The following is a 19,803-nucleotide window of genomic DNA, read 5'->3' on the forward strand; positions in this document are numbered from 1 at the left end:
TTCGAGGATTCTTTCTCTATTTGAAGGTAGAGACGCTATGAAGAGAGAGGAACCTTCAGGATATCCATCACGCCCATCAACCCTAGGATGAGTTGAATAGAATGAGAAATCAGGTTTTAGCCTTAGTATCAATAAATTGGAGTAATCTTATCATTTACAATGACAATCAGAATTTTATCCGTCGCATATTTGGACAGATATATTTTGGATTTCGGACATCGAGATTCAGACAAATTTTCGACAAATAAGATTTGAATACTAAACAATGCTTAAACGAAGCGAAGTGAGTCACCGGAACATGTGGCAATTCACACGCTTTAATTTGACCCATGGCTCGAGGGGGTGGAACTAGTCCGACTTTTTTGACCGGACCAAATTTGGCCCAGGCCCATTTGGTACCTGTGTGAACTGTTGTTCAAGGCCAAATTTGGCTAAGCCAAAAACGCTCGCGAGATCGCGCCTATAATACCGATACTCAACATATACGTACATATACACACAAACCTGTATTTCTACTAGTCCCGGTAACGTGGTCTTGCACGTGTTTTTCGTCGCTTTCAACAATTTCCGTATCGTGTAGTCGTGTTTCGCGCGGAACGTGTTGCGGTGTTCTTTGAACGTTCGCACGTTGTTCGACTGTAAATGTTGCTGAAACAACCGATTCATCGTTCATTCGTTCGTTCGTTCGTTCGCTCTTAAGTTTTTGCGTTCGTCGACGAAAACGGGCTCGATGATGATCGCGACAACGATACGCGCACTCGACACATCTTTTACGACGACAACGGAAAATTAAATCGTTTCTTCATTACGATAACGTATCGGATCGAAACTAGCTTTTCGCTTCTCTTCTGCCGATGTTTTCAATGAATCATTTTCCCATCGGGCGTAAGAACAAAATTCATAAATAACGTCCGCGCGTTAAGTACAGTACGGAAGTTCCTCTCCTGAGTGGCGAAGTCTGATCTACGGCAAATCATCGAAAATCCGCCGACGCTAATTCTGCTCACACCTATCGCACCGGTTTCGATGTCGATCCGCGCGATATACGCTTCCTCTTCGCCGAGCTGCCCGAGAACGTGCGCGATTAAAACATCGCATCAGTTGCGCGAAGTTAAAACTTCGATGAAATTAATTGGCATCGGCGCTTCACACATCTCGACGAGGTGCAGAGGACTTTACCATGACAACTCTCCGACGAACGCTGACGAACCCAGACGCGCCGGTTATCGCGGCCGCCGTCAAAAAGGAAAACAGAAAACAATAACGTTCGACGGTGCGGTAGCCGAGGCAGGATGAAAGCGGCAGCAGAAAATTAGCGGCCAGGCAACAATTCAGCGATGAACGAGATATCGATAAAATCGTAATTAATACCTATATCAGCGTCTACCATACACGAACGCGTACAACAAAATGTTCTCAGCTTTGATGGTGATGTCGTTGTCCACGTGAAAATTGTTTGGATATATGAATTATTATCAGTTAACCTTCCCTCAAAGGATTGGCAATCGAAGTCGATATAAACAAACTTGAATCGAAGATTAACTTCGATATAGTTTATTGATCTTCTATAATTTATCCTCCTTAAAGAGATCGATGTCTAGATCAGCAACGCACACAAGAAAACCTTCCTCTGAGTTTCCTCTGAGTTTCCTCCGAGTTTCCTCCTGAGAAGTGATGTCTAAACAACACGACACACATGAGAAAAAACTTCCTTATACTGAGTTTTGTCCTGAGAAGTGATGTCTAAACAGACAAAAAAAAAAAAGAAGAAAAACTTCCATGCACAGTTTAACTTTCTGCTCGCTCGCGAAAGCGAACTCTCATTCAGAAGTTACGCGTGACTTGAAGGGAATAGCATCAATCGCTTCGATGCGCCAACTTCAGGTAAATATACGTACACCGCGTCGTGTGTCAACTTCTTAAGTCAACAGCCGACCAATCACCATGGAGAATCCTCGCGTGCGTCAGTAAACTAACCGCGCTGCGATGATGATCATCGTCGGTTAATTTTGAATTAAGATAAGTTAACGGATCGGTTCGGCTCGATGTTAACCGTTTGCGACGAAGGTAACCGAGTGATCAGCTACTACTACTACTACTACGAGAAGCGTGGTCACGGCAACTGTGCCCGAGTTCCCCCCCATCATCGTCGTCGACGAGCGCGGGAAAAAAAAAACGGCGTAGAAATGATCATCATCGCGTGGTAACAACGTACCGAATGGGTTTAACAACGCGAATAACGAACATCACGACTCCCGTATCTAAATTACCGGATATAAATGGCGAAATAGCGTCAGCCAATTTATCCGCGTCGTTGCTGTGTAACACTGTGGCCACTTTTATCGCAGTTGCATTCTCCCTATTTCCCTAAAACGCGCGTCGTTTTCCCCGACTAGATCTGCTAAGAATCCGATCGATTAACATAGTCAAATACGTAAGACAAAGACGAAAACTGTTTGATTTTACGCACGATCTTCCTGTCTCAACAAATTTCCTGGACTTTGCCCTGTTTTTAGCTTGCTTTTTTTTAATACAAAATTCCGTGGTTATTACCCTTACTTTTTTAAAGAAAAAATAATTCCCTGATTTTTCCCTGATTTTCAGGTGAGTGGCTATCCCGTGTAAATATAGTAAATTAGACAGAAAATTTTGAATGGCATCAGAAAGCAGAAGCGCATTTTCGGAACCGAAACCGATACGTCTGATTTTGAAAATGTCTCGCTGCGATTTCTTCGAAATCGATCGCGTTGATGATTCGGAAGAACGTTTCTATATAAACCCATTCGCGAAACGGATCGCAACACGATCCAAAACCGACGATTCGCGCGAGCTATGATATACGACGCGTAGCCGCCTAGCTCGTTTCATCGATCGCGACATTCGAACGATTAGCATTTCCAGCGAGAAAAACAAAACCTATCCGGTTTTTGACCTCGACGGGAAAAATTAGCGTTTTATAGTACGTAAATTCATTACAGGCCTACATCACGGGGCGAAATAAACCGATGTCGAGCAAGCGCGTCGTCGTGATTTATATCGACGAGCGCGCCGTTACAAAAACGCCGAGAACCGGGTTTAATAGCTCTGGATGAGACGCCGTATATCATACGCGTACGCCGGGTATAAGCTCGATATAATTGGACGATAAATTCTGATTATACGCAAACATCTTCGATCAACTAATTAGCATCTATATTGAAGATGACTTATGTTTCGCCGTTTATGGCTCTCGCGTTCTATTCATCATTTTTTTGTACCCCGATGATATCAATTATTGCGAGCGCGGTATCAATTGATATTGCGCGCCGAAATTCATTGTCGGAAACGCTATGCCTTGTTATTCGAGGGTTTGTAGTCTCGAAATGAATTTCGCAAAATTTCGATGAAGATCTTTTTCTAAGAATTTTGTAAGAAAGTCACGATCATACAGAGGCGACTTGGCCCTGCCAAATGGATCAAGCCCCCGATCAAATTTGGCCGTGCCAAATTTGGTCCATGCCTTGTTAGAGCATCCACAGTAAACAACTCAGTTCATACTAAACAATGTTTGAAAAAATTATGTGAGTTATCTCCAGAACAAATAACAATTCCCAATCATTTAAGCGGTGTTAAAAATTTGGTCCAGGCTGGATCTGACATTTTTGGTCGGCCAAATTTGGTCCGGACCAACTGTTAACACAGGTACCAAACGGGCCAGTGCCTGTTTGGCCCGAGCCAAAAAGGCATATCAAATTGCATATCGAAATGTGGCAGGGCAATCTTGATCGCGGCATATAGTATATAGCTGCTTATAAAAGATGAAAATTCAAAGCCGATCTCAACTCAAATACCTTCACTGACTTACAATGACTTTAAATCCGATGCAAAACTACAGCGACCAAATCCTTTCAAAAATGTTGGCAGCTGCAATCATTCTTTTTCCTCTAATCATTCAATGTCGAGTTTAAATCCGGACGAATCTCTCTCCTAGGTCGACGCCTAATTACTCTCTCTCGCGTAAGCTGTTCATCCCGGTCGATTTCCGCGCCTGTCATCAATTCTTTTAAAAGTATGTCTACCGAAGTAATACCGAGTGTCCACTTCTAAATACAGAAAACTCAATTCTTAGTTTTCGTAGTATTCGCATTCGCATTCGTATTTCAAATTTATTTATTCATTTTAGAAAATAAATTGCAGCCATGCGTACAATGTGATAATCAGTACAAGATGTTGTGATAAAAAACTGGGGTTTCAGAAAAAGCAAGGCTTGTATAAACTGAAACCCTGAAAAAGGAATGTTGAATATACAAAATGTAGTAGTTGGCTAATAGAGAACTACTGTTCAAATGAAAATCTTCATTAGGCCACACGAAATTGATTGCTTGGTTTTCAACAAAATCTTCAGACAAGAGTAAATTGTCGAGGGAGTGCAATGTTTATTTGAATTTTCTTTATAAAAGGTTGAAATAAAAACAATAAGTCAGACCTTGAAATTTTGACAAGGGCGACACAATTTTCTTTTTTTTCTGCATATAAAAGGATATACATTACAAAGAATTTGTGAGGGGGCACCAGGATCTTATTGACATTTTGTGTTTTCTTATCGTTTGGTCATACATCGTACATTGTTTCTCGATGTAATAGAGTAGTTTTCCTTTAATACAGCAGTTTGAATCTCATTTCCGGACCAGAAAAAAAACCTAGAATTTGATTTCTTATTTTTTTTTACAATGATGATCGGACATGAGGACGTTTTGATTTCTATGTTCATGTTTCACAAAGTGACGCACGCGAAAAACGAAAAATGATTAGAACCCTGCAATCAATATTACGTATTCGCGTACTGCCAATTGTTCATGTTTTAATGTAAATTTCAATTATTTCAAATCGCAACGTTTCCAGCAATCAACTCAGTAGTAACATTGTTGCATTGTATTCTGTAGTGTTTAGAGAAAAATCTCAACTATTCCCTTCATCGACTAAAAAGCAATTTAAGTCGAATTCGTCAATATTTGTTTTCTTTATCCGTGCATTGGAGTGTGGGTCCTATTACCAGCAATGGAATGAACAACAGGCAATTTACATTTTCCAAACGCAGAAGTAGTTTTCTTCAGGGGGGATGTTCTATCTACGGGACCGATGTAGCATGTAATAACCGATCGTCCGCGCTACGAGCCGTTTGACAGTTACTTAATAGAAAAGTCCGCACGAAACTAGACAAATCGACTCGCATAAATAGAGATAGTAAGATGGATAATGCTGCCGCTGAAATAGACCAGAGTCCGAAGTGGACTAGTTCTTAACGCCAGTTTTAAGTGATTAGATTTATCCGGGGAGGTGGAGAAATTTCAGATATTTTGCTCAAATGTTGTTTTCTGACATCCCTCCTCAAATTCCATTCACTGACTTTGAGGGTCAGAAAATTTGAATTTATTTTGGTATACAAACACACCTGGCAGCCAGTCAAACTTTAGTAAGACCTGTTGCACAAAAAAATTACCTAGGTGCAATCATCATCAATATATAAAAAATACTGCCTTTTCTTGCCATTAGCAAATGGTGACTGGTCATCAAATTTTCATTAGTACGGCGTTTATTGATTCATCATGCGGCCCCCCCTCAGAAATCATGATCCGCATTCCTCTCTATTTAGAAGAAGACTTCGAGCAAGGCATAAGCCGCGATCACACGGAGACGATTTGACCCGGGCCAAATTGACACGGATCAGGCTCGTTGCCAAATTTGGCCCGTGCCTAATTAGAGAGCGCGTTCACACGCAAATCATTCACTCGATACTAAACAATGCTCAAACAAAGCGAAGTGGATCAATTCCGGTGCCAGTTGGAATTCAAACGCAATCATTTGTCTGACGCTTAAATTTGGCTTGGGCCTGGTCCGACGTTTTTGGTCGGGCCAAACAGGCTCGGGCCCATTTGGCACCCGTGTGAACAGTTGTTCCGGGCCAAATTTGGAACAGGCCAAATTTGGCCCGGGCCAAAAATGCTTGTGTGATCGCGGTTATAGACTAAAGCAAATGCCAACGCGAAACATTTCTTCAACGAACGCCTTCGCGACTTGGACGTAAAGACGAACGAATTAATTTCTGTCGTGTATTTCTTCGAGGGGATTTATTTTCAAATGAATTGAACGTTAACTAAACTTCGAAGAAGAAGAAAAAAAAACCCAACAACATCGATCACATTCATTTTCGGATTGATTAGGAATTCGCGACAGCTCACCGTTCGTAGTAATGAGTAATCGCGGCGTTCACGAGACATTCATTTTGACAGCGTTGAGTCTCTCTTGTCTGTTTTCCAGGTTACGACGCAATCAATAATTACTAGACACCGATATTGCCTTTTAATTACGAACCATTTCCTGTTATTAGTGGCGCTGTCAACTTAAATAGCAGCTCAACGGGGGAAAAACTTATACTTTGAGTTATTTATTGATAATAATATATATCTTTATTGTCAGAGAATATTCTTGTATGACACATACAAATATAAATATTTATTGCTCGCCAAAATGCAATGGCCATAAGCCGCGATCACACAAGCGCATTCGGCCCAGTTTGGGGAAAAATTTGGCCCGGAACAACTGTTCACACAGGTGCCAAATTGGCCCAATCAAAAATGCCAGACCAGACCTGAGCCAAATTTTAGCACGCGACTAATGATTGCGTTTGAATTGTGTACAGACTCATAAACTTGCATAGGCTACATCGTCCCAAGTTCATCGAATCTGAAATTCCATGCAGCAACAAAGCCACAATTTATTTTGTCAAATGATTTTCCCTGAAAATGTTGTGTGACGTACAAACCCTAAAGATCAAAGAGCCATTTATGGGCTAACTCGTTTATAGGAGGCTAAAATCTAGATGAAAATCTATCGAAAACGACTACTTTCATTCACCAAGTGTCTGACAGATTAGTGATGCCACCTAGTGGGGAGGGATTGATGGAGTTGCTGGGTCTTCATTGGAACGATACAAAAATTCCAAGTTGCTTTAAGGCAACAGGTATGAACGGAAATGAGAAGAAACATGACCGTAGCCCGGCTCAAGTCGTTGGGCTTGATTTCAAGCAACTAGAAGGATATGAGATCACACCAGTTGCTTCCCGCTTATGTCAGCTGAGATCACACTGGCAACCGAATCAACTGTAGAGGTTCATGTGCCTAATTAAAATGTTCTAGCATCATTGAACAAAGGAGACAGCTTGTGTCATTTAAGCAATTCAATCATCGTCTAATTGGTTGTAGAAAATGAAGTATCCATTAAAAGCACAAAACGAATAAATTTAATTGACTCTTAAGAGTTCATTTCCAATAATTTCATAAAGTAATCATATCTTCATTTCTCAGTCTAAGTTTTTATTTGCGCTCTATAAACAACTTACTGATATTGCATGAGGACTCTAGTTAATCAGTGATTACTGTCACACTTGTAGCGCCACCAGTGGATATTATTCTACGTGTGTACGCGCATCTCCGATTGGCTTGAATCATTTTGCTCAGTTCTGAGGGGCCGCAGCAACACTTAGGTCAGTTTCACTTGAAAGCAACTGTCAGAGTAGAACATGGGCAACCAGCGGGATATGGCTTGCGACGAATAGGTAGGCGTCAGGTTGCGCTAGTAAGCTCGCTTACATCGAGCGGATATGACATTAACTGGCTGCAGGTTGCTAGTTTCCACTAACCCCAGTTGCGTCCGTCCTCCCTCGAGCAATAGCCCGAAAAACTATAGCCTTTACCCCTATAACAGACCTGCTACTAGGAAAAGAAATGAATTTGGCTTTGCACAAAGTAAATGCACGTAGATAAAATTGTGAGTTATAACAAACTGGATAAATATCATACTCCAAATCATATGCAATCAAACACATTTTCCAGAGTTGGATTATTAGAGGCCTATCATTACAAGACCAGCAGGCAAATCCAGAAAACCAATGACGTGGGTAAAGTTTTCGCATTCAACTATTTCAGGGGTTGAAAAACTACATCAGCAGTGCAAGAATTTCCGACAGAAATATTTTTGCGAATTTGGTTACGAGATAAGAGAGAGGCAAAGGCGCCTCGGGTCCTTATACGAAAAGCATTGGCTGATTTATCGAAGTAACGAGATTTTGAGCGACAGATGAGAGAGAGAGAGAGGGAGAGGAGAGAGGTAGGGGACAGACGCGGGAGTGTAGTTTATGCAAATCAATATCTCATCAGACGCTGGTAATTATTTCATCATTTCATCGCATCAAACATGTAATAAAATGTAGTCCCTAATCAGCTATATGCACTTGTGCTCGATATACACAAGACAAGTAGAGCAAAGAACGTTCACTTCATATCCTGTTCACTCGACCGGCGAAGTGACCGCCCTGAATAAACATAATCAACAAGAAAATGTACGCGTATGCCATACCTGAAGCCAGATTTGTAGCGATCAAAAAACGTTGAACGAGTCGCGAGTGACAAGTATATATCCCTGTCTGAGCAGCATAACGGTCTAAAAAAAGCCTGTATCCTGGACAAAATAAGAAGTATCCCTTACTGAGCGAATTCTTGTGATAATGACCAATTCCTTCCCCCCTCCTGGAATTCCCTTAACTTGGAGCAAATTAATTGGTCTCGCGAGATCCCTGACAAATGGGTTCTGTATTGTAACTTTACCATTCATACCTGTGGCCAGAATCGAAGCCATTGGAATGAACTCACAGCTACTAAATGGTCACTCGTATTGCAACTCGACCAAAAAAACCCACGAAACCTGATTGTCTGAAACCCTAATTGCCTTGTTCTTTTCGTCACCTATCTGAGTAGAGCTACTGTAGAACGTGCTTATTTCGTATCATTTGGGGCAACTGTAATGGTTTGAGAAACCTGGATTAAACTGCATATTCAAAATACATTTATGCATAGTTGAACAATGAATCCAGATCGGATCAAATCCGATTTATAAAGATCTGGATTGAGTGAGTTAGACTAGTATCATAATGCATGATTCCAATCATCCTCCTTTAAAAGCTTTTAAAAAACGTATGGATGCCAACGCTTGTTGCACATTAGTACGGATAGAGCATTCGATAGAAATTGTCCTAGGCCTATTAGTTTATTAGACATTCTGATGAAGACTTCTGCTTGTATACAATTACAGATAGTCGTAAGCCTATAATTTATCAGAAGCCGTTGGCAAAAGTTGTCGTCGACAAAATGTCAAATTGGTTACGACATGCGATGGGAAGAGTGAATACGGGATACAATTCAATAGCTGACTAGACAATGTTCTAAGACTATACTTTCTTTCGCAGGGAGAGAGACTGCCGGGAGCAGAAATGCCCACAAACACTGACACCGCTGCCAATTCAAACCTATAAATCCTGCATAGCATTGATAAGACCTGCTCAGGCGCAGATCCAGGTTGCCTTCCGGAAGGCAGTCAATCGAATTTTCTATGTACCCATTGCAGTTTATCCAAAATCATAATTTCAAATAACCAAAGTGCTGCAGATTTCAACAATTGTTAGCCAGCATCTCCAGAGGTAATTTCTAGCTCTACATGCCCTTATGGCACATAAAATTCCAGTTCTCAACAACGTTCCCCTTATCATGCTTCGCTGCTGTACAGATTTGCTGTTTAAACTAACCGACAGTCATGCTCTTATTTCATGAACTACTTACAAACTTCAAAATCAGGAAGGCAATCAAAATTGCCCCCAGATCCACCCAGCTGCCTAAAAAACTATTTTTGCATTGACTATATTTACAAAGATAAATCTGTCACCAAGCATCAATTTGTGGTTCCCAGGCGAGGCCCATGGTAGAAGGCAAGTTCACAAGTGACCGCCCACTTCATCTATGTTTTGTTTTTATTTTGTAGCCAATGAATCTCACAACTCTCACAACTCATGTAGGAAGGCTAATTCTTTTGCGATAGCACCTATATGCAGTTGATAAGCTCATGGGCATAAAGACTTTTTAATGAAATACCTTTTTGATCATTAGTAGTGATGAGACTTGCCACCGCGAGCAAACTTATCGTAAAAGGCAACGAACTCACGTGGAAGGACACGGAAGACCTCTATGTGCATTTGCGAAGAGAACAAACGACATCGAATCATTTCTTCTGGGCATTTTGTTTATCTTTGAGATATAATCAGAACTTCTTTTCCGTCAACAGCAGGGAACTTGCTAATTGAAATGAGAGCCGTGGTTATGAAATACAGTCGAAATCCTAAATCAAATTGTGTTGTTGAATGATTCCCAATACAGCAGTTCGTAACTCAGTTAAAACCAAATTGACCCAACGCCATACACCTACACACCCGACTTTGACACTCGAGGTATGCTCTGATTTAGATCGAACCGGGATGGCGGTCTATCAATACGCATAGAACTGTCTGACACTTTTGTTTTATATCACCACATACGCATTAGTTTACTGTTTCTGATGTTTTGGCCGTAAACTCAGTCTCATTGCTGCGATAGCTGGAAAGCTGCCTCCTTTTTTTGGCTTCAGGATAGCAAGCTCAGTCTATCTGCGCGCAATGATGACTGGAAAGTTGCCTCTTGACGTCGGTCTCATTAAAAACTACCAACAACATAATTGTGACAGTGTAAATAAAACCCGATCAAAACTGTTTATATGTTAGTGTACAAAATGTATTCAATATTCACGTGCCTGTGCCGCTTTCTTACTGACGGTCTATCAATGCGCATAGTACTGACCCTTCGATTACGATGCACCCACAGACCTAACTATGCACTGTACATTAGAAACACAAAAACTGCTCTCCGTGTAAAAACTTTTACTTTTAGGCAAACTCAGCACCAGATGTGAAGTAGCGATCCCCTTGGTGGAGAAACCCATCCTCATCACGCTGCACCGTCGATGTCATTAACTACACTTCGGATACCCAAGGACCATACTCTCATCTGGAAAATTTGCGTTTTGAAATGTGCTTCTTTTCTATCTAGTCAACACGCGGGACAATCAACTTAGAGGACTTTCTATATCAACATCTACCAGAAAAAAAAAATTTCTACTGTTTGATTTCACAGGTCGGACAAGTTGAACCCCATTTTCCCATATGAACAGTTAGCCTATGATAGCCATTTTGCCATCGATTATAACCCGTTACTGGGGTTTGAACTTCAAAATTGCATGTCGGATTAGATAACGTCCTAAACTTGATTATCAGCCGGTCCGACACCCTATAATATCACCTAATTCCCATCCGATATTCCTTTCAAATCTATTGAACTCCTTTATTTCTCATTATTAACAGAATTGCGTCAAACACGATGATTATTCATCTCTCACTGCCAGAATTGTAATCTCGGGCACAAGTCTGAACTTAGAAACTGGTCTCCTAGCGAAAAAGAGAATTCATTATATGATATCTGCACAAATTTTGTACTATACATTTTTATCACCAATACGTATAACAGCATATGCAATATCCATGACGAATGAATGATATAATTCATATCAGTATTTGTTGCAGTAATCATAAATTACACTACCAGGAATTTGAAGGGCATTGCAAATAAATATAATTTCAAATTAAATTCATGATACTTTTTTTAATCTTTCATGTGTAGGAGAGAATATTATATTGTACCCCTGAGAATATTCATCAATTACAGTTCTGATCAATAATGGTGTTAGTGCTACCTACTAGTGCACCATCTGGAGGTAGATTTAAACACTAAAAAGACGAAGCATTCGTCAAGTAATAGTGATTTCAACTTCATTTTGAAATTGTTACCGCTGTCAACTACCATCCGCTCCCCCTGGTGTTTATAAATTTGAGACCCTCATTTCGGAGAAAAAACCCCTACTTCAGTGAACTGTTTGTACGGCTTGCCATATGAAATGTGCTTCAACCAGGTAGAATTGAATTACCAAGAAGGGGCCTAGGCCTATAGCCGAATCAATCATGAAAATATGCAAAATCTTGACTGCACATACTCATTGCCGGGACCCTAATTCCACTCACCGTCCCACAGTCTGTGGGTATTTTCAATGGAAATATTAACCTTTGTGAGTACCATACTTAGGAACACAGTTATTGATAAAATCAAAACGAATACTAATCAATACATGTACTTACCAAGCGTAAACTGCTTAAGGATGTTGATCTCGACAGTACTGGGCTAGCACCTGGGCTTCCATTTGTACTTGCCATGCTTTATGTTGACGAGGACAGCTGGAAAAAATGTACAATACATTCTATGAGTGTCCCGAAATTGTTATTTTCTGGTCACGAAAAATTCTTCCATGTTTACACACCTTTCATACGATACTTGCATATTCCTTTTTTCCATGTAGTTCAGCTAGTCACTGGCGTTCAGCAATATGGGGCTATATGTTTCCGTACTGAAATGAACAGAAATGCTAAACCTAAGGAAACTTAGTGGAATAGACTCTGGTCAAGTGAAATCTTTCTGGACCATGGAAATGACCTGAGGGATAGGCCCACGGGATTCGCAGCTATAGGACTATTCATAATTGAAGTTGTAGTTTTCTTTTTATTTTTGCTTTCGATAACTTTTCAATATCGTATCACGCCATCGTTCAGAAAGTTGCTCAATTCTTATAGTTACTCGTAGAGAGCTATAGATTTAGTCCATTCATTACAACATAAACAACCTACCCTATTATACCAAAATTATTAATCATCATCATTATACGAAAATCATTATTAATCATATTTACTATCAACCGTCCCATGGACCGCCCTCACTAATGTTATGTTGTATTTGATGCTATTTTTTCAATACTAATAATGTCCAATTACAATGTCTGTAATAAAAAAAAAACCCACCCTCACTAACAATGTAACACATACTTTTCTTTACAACGATAACCCGCTTTGATTTTCCCGTTGTACATCTATTCAGCATTGGACTCCTTAAAGATCAAACAAGGGATGCTGGATGATCCTGAATACAGTTAATCATGGTTTTTAGAACTTCCTCATTCGCTTTGGAAATCACTTGATAACTTATCAACGCATCTCGACTTGACCAATGAATCAATTTTTCGCTGAATGGAATTTTTGTTTTATCAGCTTTGATTCATTTTATCCGCTATCTCTCTATTTTTCAATTTCTTTTATCTCAGTCTAATTGTCGTATCTTATGAAGCTGGTGCCTCCTCCTCATAGCAAATTTCAATGAACTAGATTGTTTAGTTTTAGATTTGGTTTCTAAACACTGAAGTGTTTTCAGTTAAGCTGCCTTTCCAGCACTATACCAACAGATCTCAATATAGTAGACATGTTAATGAATTCAGGGCTTGGTTCTAGCCCACTGAACAAATAGTCCAATAATTGATCCGATAATTTCTTCAAATCCTTGTCAAAAACATCAACTCTTGCCGTTACAATGCTCTTGGGATCATCGCGCAAGTTTTTAATATTTTCTACACATTTCTTTATGTGTGGTAAAACCTCCAGGTGAGATCTAGTTGTTGATATGCCTAATTCCCTCATTCTTGGCCCGGTTATCTATTTACCGATAATACTGAGTACCCTAAACAGATGGATTCTTGATGTCTCTATAATTCCGGCCACATTCTTTAAATTACAGGGATTACCCTCTACCTGTGCACTAGTGGGTCTCCAATTTGGTTTGGTCCCCTAACCCTAAACTCAAATCCTAACTCTCGACTCAGGACTCTTTTCTCACCTTCTCGACCAACCCTAATTTCCTTCGTTAAATGGCTGCCAATTTGTTTTTTCATGATGTCACCCTTACTCTTTACTCTTAGACCCTAGGATGGAAATGCACATTCGCCGGTCAAATAGGACTAAAAAGTACGTAGTTAGTGCCTTCTTATCTCAAACTGCGAGTGTTCATTGTCCGTCTGTAAACAACACCTTTTAACTACCTTCGGCTTCCAAGTGCCATTTCAAAAAGATCCATGAAAATGGTCTATGGACGTTCCTGCTATAATTCAAACCAAGTCATCCTTTTGACACACACGACGAACGGGGAGATGACAAATCAAAATGTCATGAATAACAATATTATTGACATGATTGTCATTGATAGCAAAACAAATTCGAATCCATCGCAGTGGTACCGTAAGTAAACCCCCTATCCACCCTAGACCTTACAAAGATAGCCCTTGTTTGCTAACTATCTAAAATAAATGAATTACTTACTTATTGAAGGCTGGCAGAATACCATGGGCAAAAAGGCTTTAAAAACGTTTTTTTTAGTTCGCAAACCATGTAACCACACGTTGCGAAGATCAAAACCGGCTACGACCTTGAGTGCAAACGCTCGCGCTATTTACCGCCACAAACCCAAAGAAAGCCTTTGCTAACACTCGGAACCGCAGCGAAGAGACGACTGTCACTGCGACTGTGAACGTTTATCAAATTCTGTCCAACGGATCTAATCATAACGACAAAACCATTCTCATACACCATGCAATTTTCAATCCAAGTAAACGGAACTTATCACGAGCCTCAGGCGCTAAAACTGCCACACTAAATTTTCTAAAATTAGATCAACGCCAGGATCGATTTCTTCAATGGTCATTTGAAACGGATGAATTTCCTTCAAGTCAACTAGGGATAGTCTTCAAAAATTATTTCTAACTTTTCTGCAATATGGCCTCGAATCTAATGAGTTTGCCCACGAATTTTGAACTAGAACTACCCGGTACAAGGAAAGTGTGACAAATTAGTCAGTTTTCTGAAAACGATGCTCAGGTTTTCTAGGCTGACATCAACGGGGCTTTTGTTCGAACCTCCAGAACTCATCCCCTGCAAAATTCAACTGATATATATTCTCTTGAATGTCCGTCAAGTGCATAGAAATAGTGTAAAAATACACTGTGACGCAGTTTCCAGACCCTTTCTTTGGCGGTGTGCCCTTTTCATATTTCTGTGCTCCTGCCAAAGTCTGCCCCTGGATTAGCTCCTCTGACATGGTTTTTCCGTTGAATACAAGTTCGTGAACCAAGAATGACATCGCATTCTCGAAATGTTTGGCACCATTGGTTTCCATCACTGTCCAAGAACGAATCGATAAAGAAAAAAGGTAGTTTATACGTATAATGTGTTGCAAAAATATTTATTCAGTTATACAAGATGTACACAATCATCATGATAATGATAATACATATATATATATATATATATATATATATATATATATATATATATATATATATATATATATATATATATATATATAATCATAATAGGCAAAGCACTTCATTTATAGAGATAAATTTTCAAATGCCACAACTAAATTTGTAGCTGCTTGATTATATATTCTATATGAGATGTTTTTGATAATACCGGGTAGAGAGGAGGTGATCATTATTTGTTCAAAATCATTAACCCTTCCGATTCAATGGTTTAGTCGATATATACATTAATACAAATACAATGCCATCGAAGACCGTACCCTTGTTATCGGAGACGACTTTTTAGAAAGGAGAAAACTAAGTATCGGCATCTCTCTGAAGACTTGTATTATCCCTCCCTCCTCGTTAAATCTGTTTCTTCGTTTGAATTCTTCGTTCGCGCTAAATGAATTTACAAGTAGTGTTCGGTTGCTTGAAACGATCTATTTTTCTTTCAGCAATCTAATTAAAATCAGGAGGTATATATATATAACTTCACAGGATCTCGATGTAGTCTTGGGCCCGGTCCCATTAGCCGACACCTAGGCTAAAAAGTATATGATTCCTCGTTTCTTCTAATCGTCCGTGTAATTTTGTAAACTGCAATGAAATTTCTAATAATCAGTCCATTTCTAAAGCTGCCGTGTCTGTTATGGTTAGCCTGAGAATGGTTTTTCAGAGAGGGTACATAGGCGACCGGTCGGGTCAATCTTTAAACTCAGTAGAAAGGAGAAACTAGGTATCAATTTTTTGAGCCGATACGATATCATGTCCACTCTATCATACATACTGTGGCCCACTTCACAGGACGACTTATGTTACGAATGAAACTAGGGTTCTATAAGTTCTGTGAGCCACCTCCGATCTTCAGATCTCGGCTAAATTTCTATGTATCGGTTCAGGAATTGGACTCTACTATTTGAGGATTGGTTATTTGCTAGCAACAAGTATAAATATCGATATCACAATAGGCTTATATACATAGAAAAATACTTAATAAATGCCGTACAATGAATACGCTTTTACAGGTTTATTTTTTTGGAGAAAATACTTTCCTCGATAAGCGTTTCGTAGAGATTTGAAATTGATAAAACCCTTACTGAAAGTTTTGGGTATAGTAAATCACGCACAAACACATATTATGAGACCAGTCGGAGACCAACGAAAATGTAACGCGAGTGCAAGAGGGGAATGTTTTTCGATATATTTTGATAACCCGTTCGAGCTTGGAGTAATCGGACTGAAGTCCAGTAGAAATGAACTGCGTGCGTCCTAGCTCCGTCCAGTTTGATTATGTACTCCAAGGCTCGGTAGATTATGACAAGGGATAAAACATAAGGTTATCAGGGGTGGATCCGACAGACGAGAGCACGAGGAGCACGTGATCCTGTCCCAATTCTCCTGCGCCATTTTGTAAATGCAATCATTATTATCCTGGACACTTTTTCAACCCGCAACTAATAAGACAGCAGTCCCCAGCTCAAGATTTAGCTTATTCTCTTAAATTTCCCCCACGTGCCTAGAAATTACATGGAAACGCACTGGGATTTCAAAGTTTTCCAGAACCTTGTTTTGGCTGCGTGGGTACTTAACTTGCTCTTTGTTTCAGTATAAAAGCATTTTTAATTTGATGTGCTCCTGTAAACACCGCTCCTGGATCCGCCCCGGCTATATCCGGTGTTAAAGCTGTAAATGTACATACTACATTCACGAAGTGCGCAAAAAAAATAAATTTGTTAGTTTCTTTTCACCATCAACATCATCATGTCTTATCTCCGAAGCAGACGGTGCACTTGTGATAAACAGCGAGAATAAAAACCATTAACAACACAAGACCAATCATCGCGTAGCAAGCGACAATCTGTCCAAAAGCGAACAAATATATCGACTTGTCACACCAGTTACTCGGGTCGTACAAGCTTTGCTCGTAGGCCGGTTCCCAGATCCTGAATACCCAGTAATTGCCGAAAATGAACCAAATAGTCAGGAACAAACTGAGAACGACGTCGGTGAAAGTCGATGATTTCGACGTAATGCCGTTTTCGTTATCCTCGTCCGTATCGTAGATCTCGTCCAACCTCTCGTATCGACGAGACCTCACTTGGCGCCAGATCATCGATAGCAGCTTCAACAGTCCAAAACAGCCACCGACCAGCATGTAGATTGGTAGATTCGGCTCTTTCGGGCAGTCGTGTAGAAACTTAACACCTGAAAAAGGCAATTCATTGAATCGTGTGAATGGATCTCGTTCACATATTTCATTCGCATATCATCGTTTAAGAGCTTTACGCTTGTAGCGTATTGATTAAGTAAAATATTAAACTCCATAGCTGCGATCGCACAGGCATTTTTGGCACGAGCCAAATTAGCACGGGTTAAATGATTGCGTTTGAATTGCAACTGGTTCCGGAAATGACTCGTTCCGCTTTGTTTAAGTATGTTTAGTATGGAGCGAGTGGTTTACATGTGAACATGCTCTCTAATTAGACACGGGCCAATTTTGACAGACTCCGTGCCATTTTTACCCGGGCCAAATCGACTCTCTGTGATCGCGGCTTATGATTCGAGTAAACATCATTTCAGTATTTGTCTTCTTTTTGCATATTTTCTCGGTCTATGCCGACACTTGTGCGTGACATCACAATATGTTATACCATGGACTCTAAATCGCTTTAGAGTCCATGGTTATACTCGTTATCGGTATGAATAGAGTCCGGAACTAAGAGGAACATCGAAACATTTTGGACAAAACTATTTCCTAGTACCGTGAAAATTGAAATTAATCATAAGGTAAAAGTATTGCGGGTGGCGTAGACTTTGCTTCTGAGACATGATTATTTCGACTCCTCGATCCATGAAGTCATCAAATCTTAGAATAGCCGAAATTTCAAAAACACCGACATAGACATATTCTTATGGTTATTGGCATAGTGGAACTTGTGGTTAAACACGACGATATTTCATTGGCATCACGCAGAAGGACTCCATGATGTAGACACCGAGTAAGCAAGTTTGCTTGTTTGCTTTTCGTTTTGTTCACGGAATACTCACCGACCGAGACCATTGCGACAGGAAGACCCATAAGAATGCCCAATATTACAGTTACTGCGACTGAAAGTATAAAGGAAAGGCTTATTGGATAATATCAGCATCGGCCGACGTTTTTGTGAATTATTAACATATGAACGGTTCAAAATGAAGTATTTTCAATTGCGCACATTCCCTGACTACAAAAACAAACCCCTAGATTTATCATTCTCGTAGAAATGCTTTCGAAAATTGGAAACATGAATACATACATATATATGAGTGAACGTTTTTAAAGCTTCAGGTTTTTTCAATGGTTGTTGTAAATTATTCATTAAAACCGATACGTTTGATTCTATGACAGTCGTTATCTGTCGTCTGTTTCGAACGGCGGCATGATTTATGGATCGGATTTTATTTGATTTTCGTTTCGTCGACATTAAAACAAACGCGGTTAATGAAATGAAAACAAAAATCTCCGATAATTGAATTTCAATAATTCATCGCCAGCTAGTTTGTTTCACTCAGAAGATTTTTATACGGTGTATGCGGCGTAATCTGAGCAATACGCTTTTTTATGTTCCCGGTTACAGAACGCAGATCGATTTCTATATACGCTTCTGTAATTGAAGATCACCAAATGTAAACAAATCAATCCTTTATCAGACAGATAATGAGTATAATCGCATTTATTTCGCGAATTACGTTCGTTATTCGCAGTTTATAGTCGAAGATTATTTAGTTATATCACAATATCTTATAGCTCAAGATGATTCAGCTCACGTGCCAGAGCTGTCGCGTTGCACTGATATAACGAAGTAGAACGTTTGCCGCTGAATTTTCAACAAGGATTGTTCGATCGCTAATTGGGATTTTCGCTCCAAATGAACTGAATTCATCGCGACACGAAACTGATTACTCTTACTACCCCCAGCGGTACTCGGCACCATCTACAACCCGTCTGGCAAGTCTGTACGACACCGATGGCGTTTTATGACATGAATTCACTAAAAGGAACCATCGTTCACACAGCTTGCGTGTGAATTTCCAATTCGCAAATATGGATCTAGACCCTGTTAGATAGGTGTTATTAACTATCTGAACATATTTTGAAAATGACCCCTTACTGTCGTTTTAGTTAGCACAATTTAAATGTAGGCCTATGGTGAGATTTTCTTTCGGCAAGGCGATCCTAAATGTGTGTGAGTACGTTCATTCTAAATCGACAGTCATATCTTTATTCTGCGATGATAATAATGATAATACATATACTACTTCATTAACGATTTGAATTACGATAAGAAGTGAATACAAAATACTGTAATCATAAAACGCTGAACGACTGGTGAATTTAAAAGAAACTTATGACCTGAAAGGTCCAGTCATCCACACACTCACACTCATGGACATGAACATACCCGATTCATACTTACTAGTTACAGGACAAAAACAGTTAACACGAGAAATACATATGAAAGATTTTGATTTAATCTCTATTGGGAAATGATATAATTCCAAACAGTTATTCCATGAGAAAACGTGAAAGCACTACATAGTATTAGATTTTTCTGTACTGACTTCCAGAGTTCCCAGAGTCGACCAGTCGTCCAGTCATCCAGTCGACCAGTCGGCCAGTCGTCCAGTCGTCCAGTCAT

At 39.8% G+C, this 19,803-nt stretch overlaps 1 protein-coding gene across 1 annotated transcript in view; it reads right to left on the reverse strand.

The window, feature by feature from the left end:
• LOC141905557 (transient receptor potential cation channel subfamily M member 3-like) overlaps positions 1 to 14,239 on the reverse strand; it is a gene marked incomplete at its 3' end in the record, with an annotated part of 51,017 nt that extends 36,778 nt beyond the window's left edge. Inside the window, exons 1-3 of the mRNA XM_074794464.1 lie at positions 14,145 to 14,239; positions 12,266 to 12,352; positions 12,087 to 12,182 (exon numbers count right to left, since the gene is read on the reverse strand). Of these exons, the coding sequence (XP_074650565.1) occupies positions 12,087 to 12,161 (75 nt within the window). The remainder of the gene's footprint in view (positions 1 to 12,086; positions 12,183 to 12,265; positions 12,353 to 14,144) is intronic.
• Positions 14,240 to 19,803: the final 5,564 nt, after the last annotated feature.

Source organism: Tubulanus polymorphus, chromosome 5 (assembly GCF_964204645.1).
Source record: "Tubulanus polymorphus chromosome 5, tnTubPoly1.2, whole genome shotgun sequence".
In the NCBI taxonomy this organism is placed as follows: domain Eukaryota; kingdom Metazoa; phylum Nemertea; class Palaeonemertea; order Tubulaniformes; family Tubulanidae; genus Tubulanus; species Tubulanus polymorphus.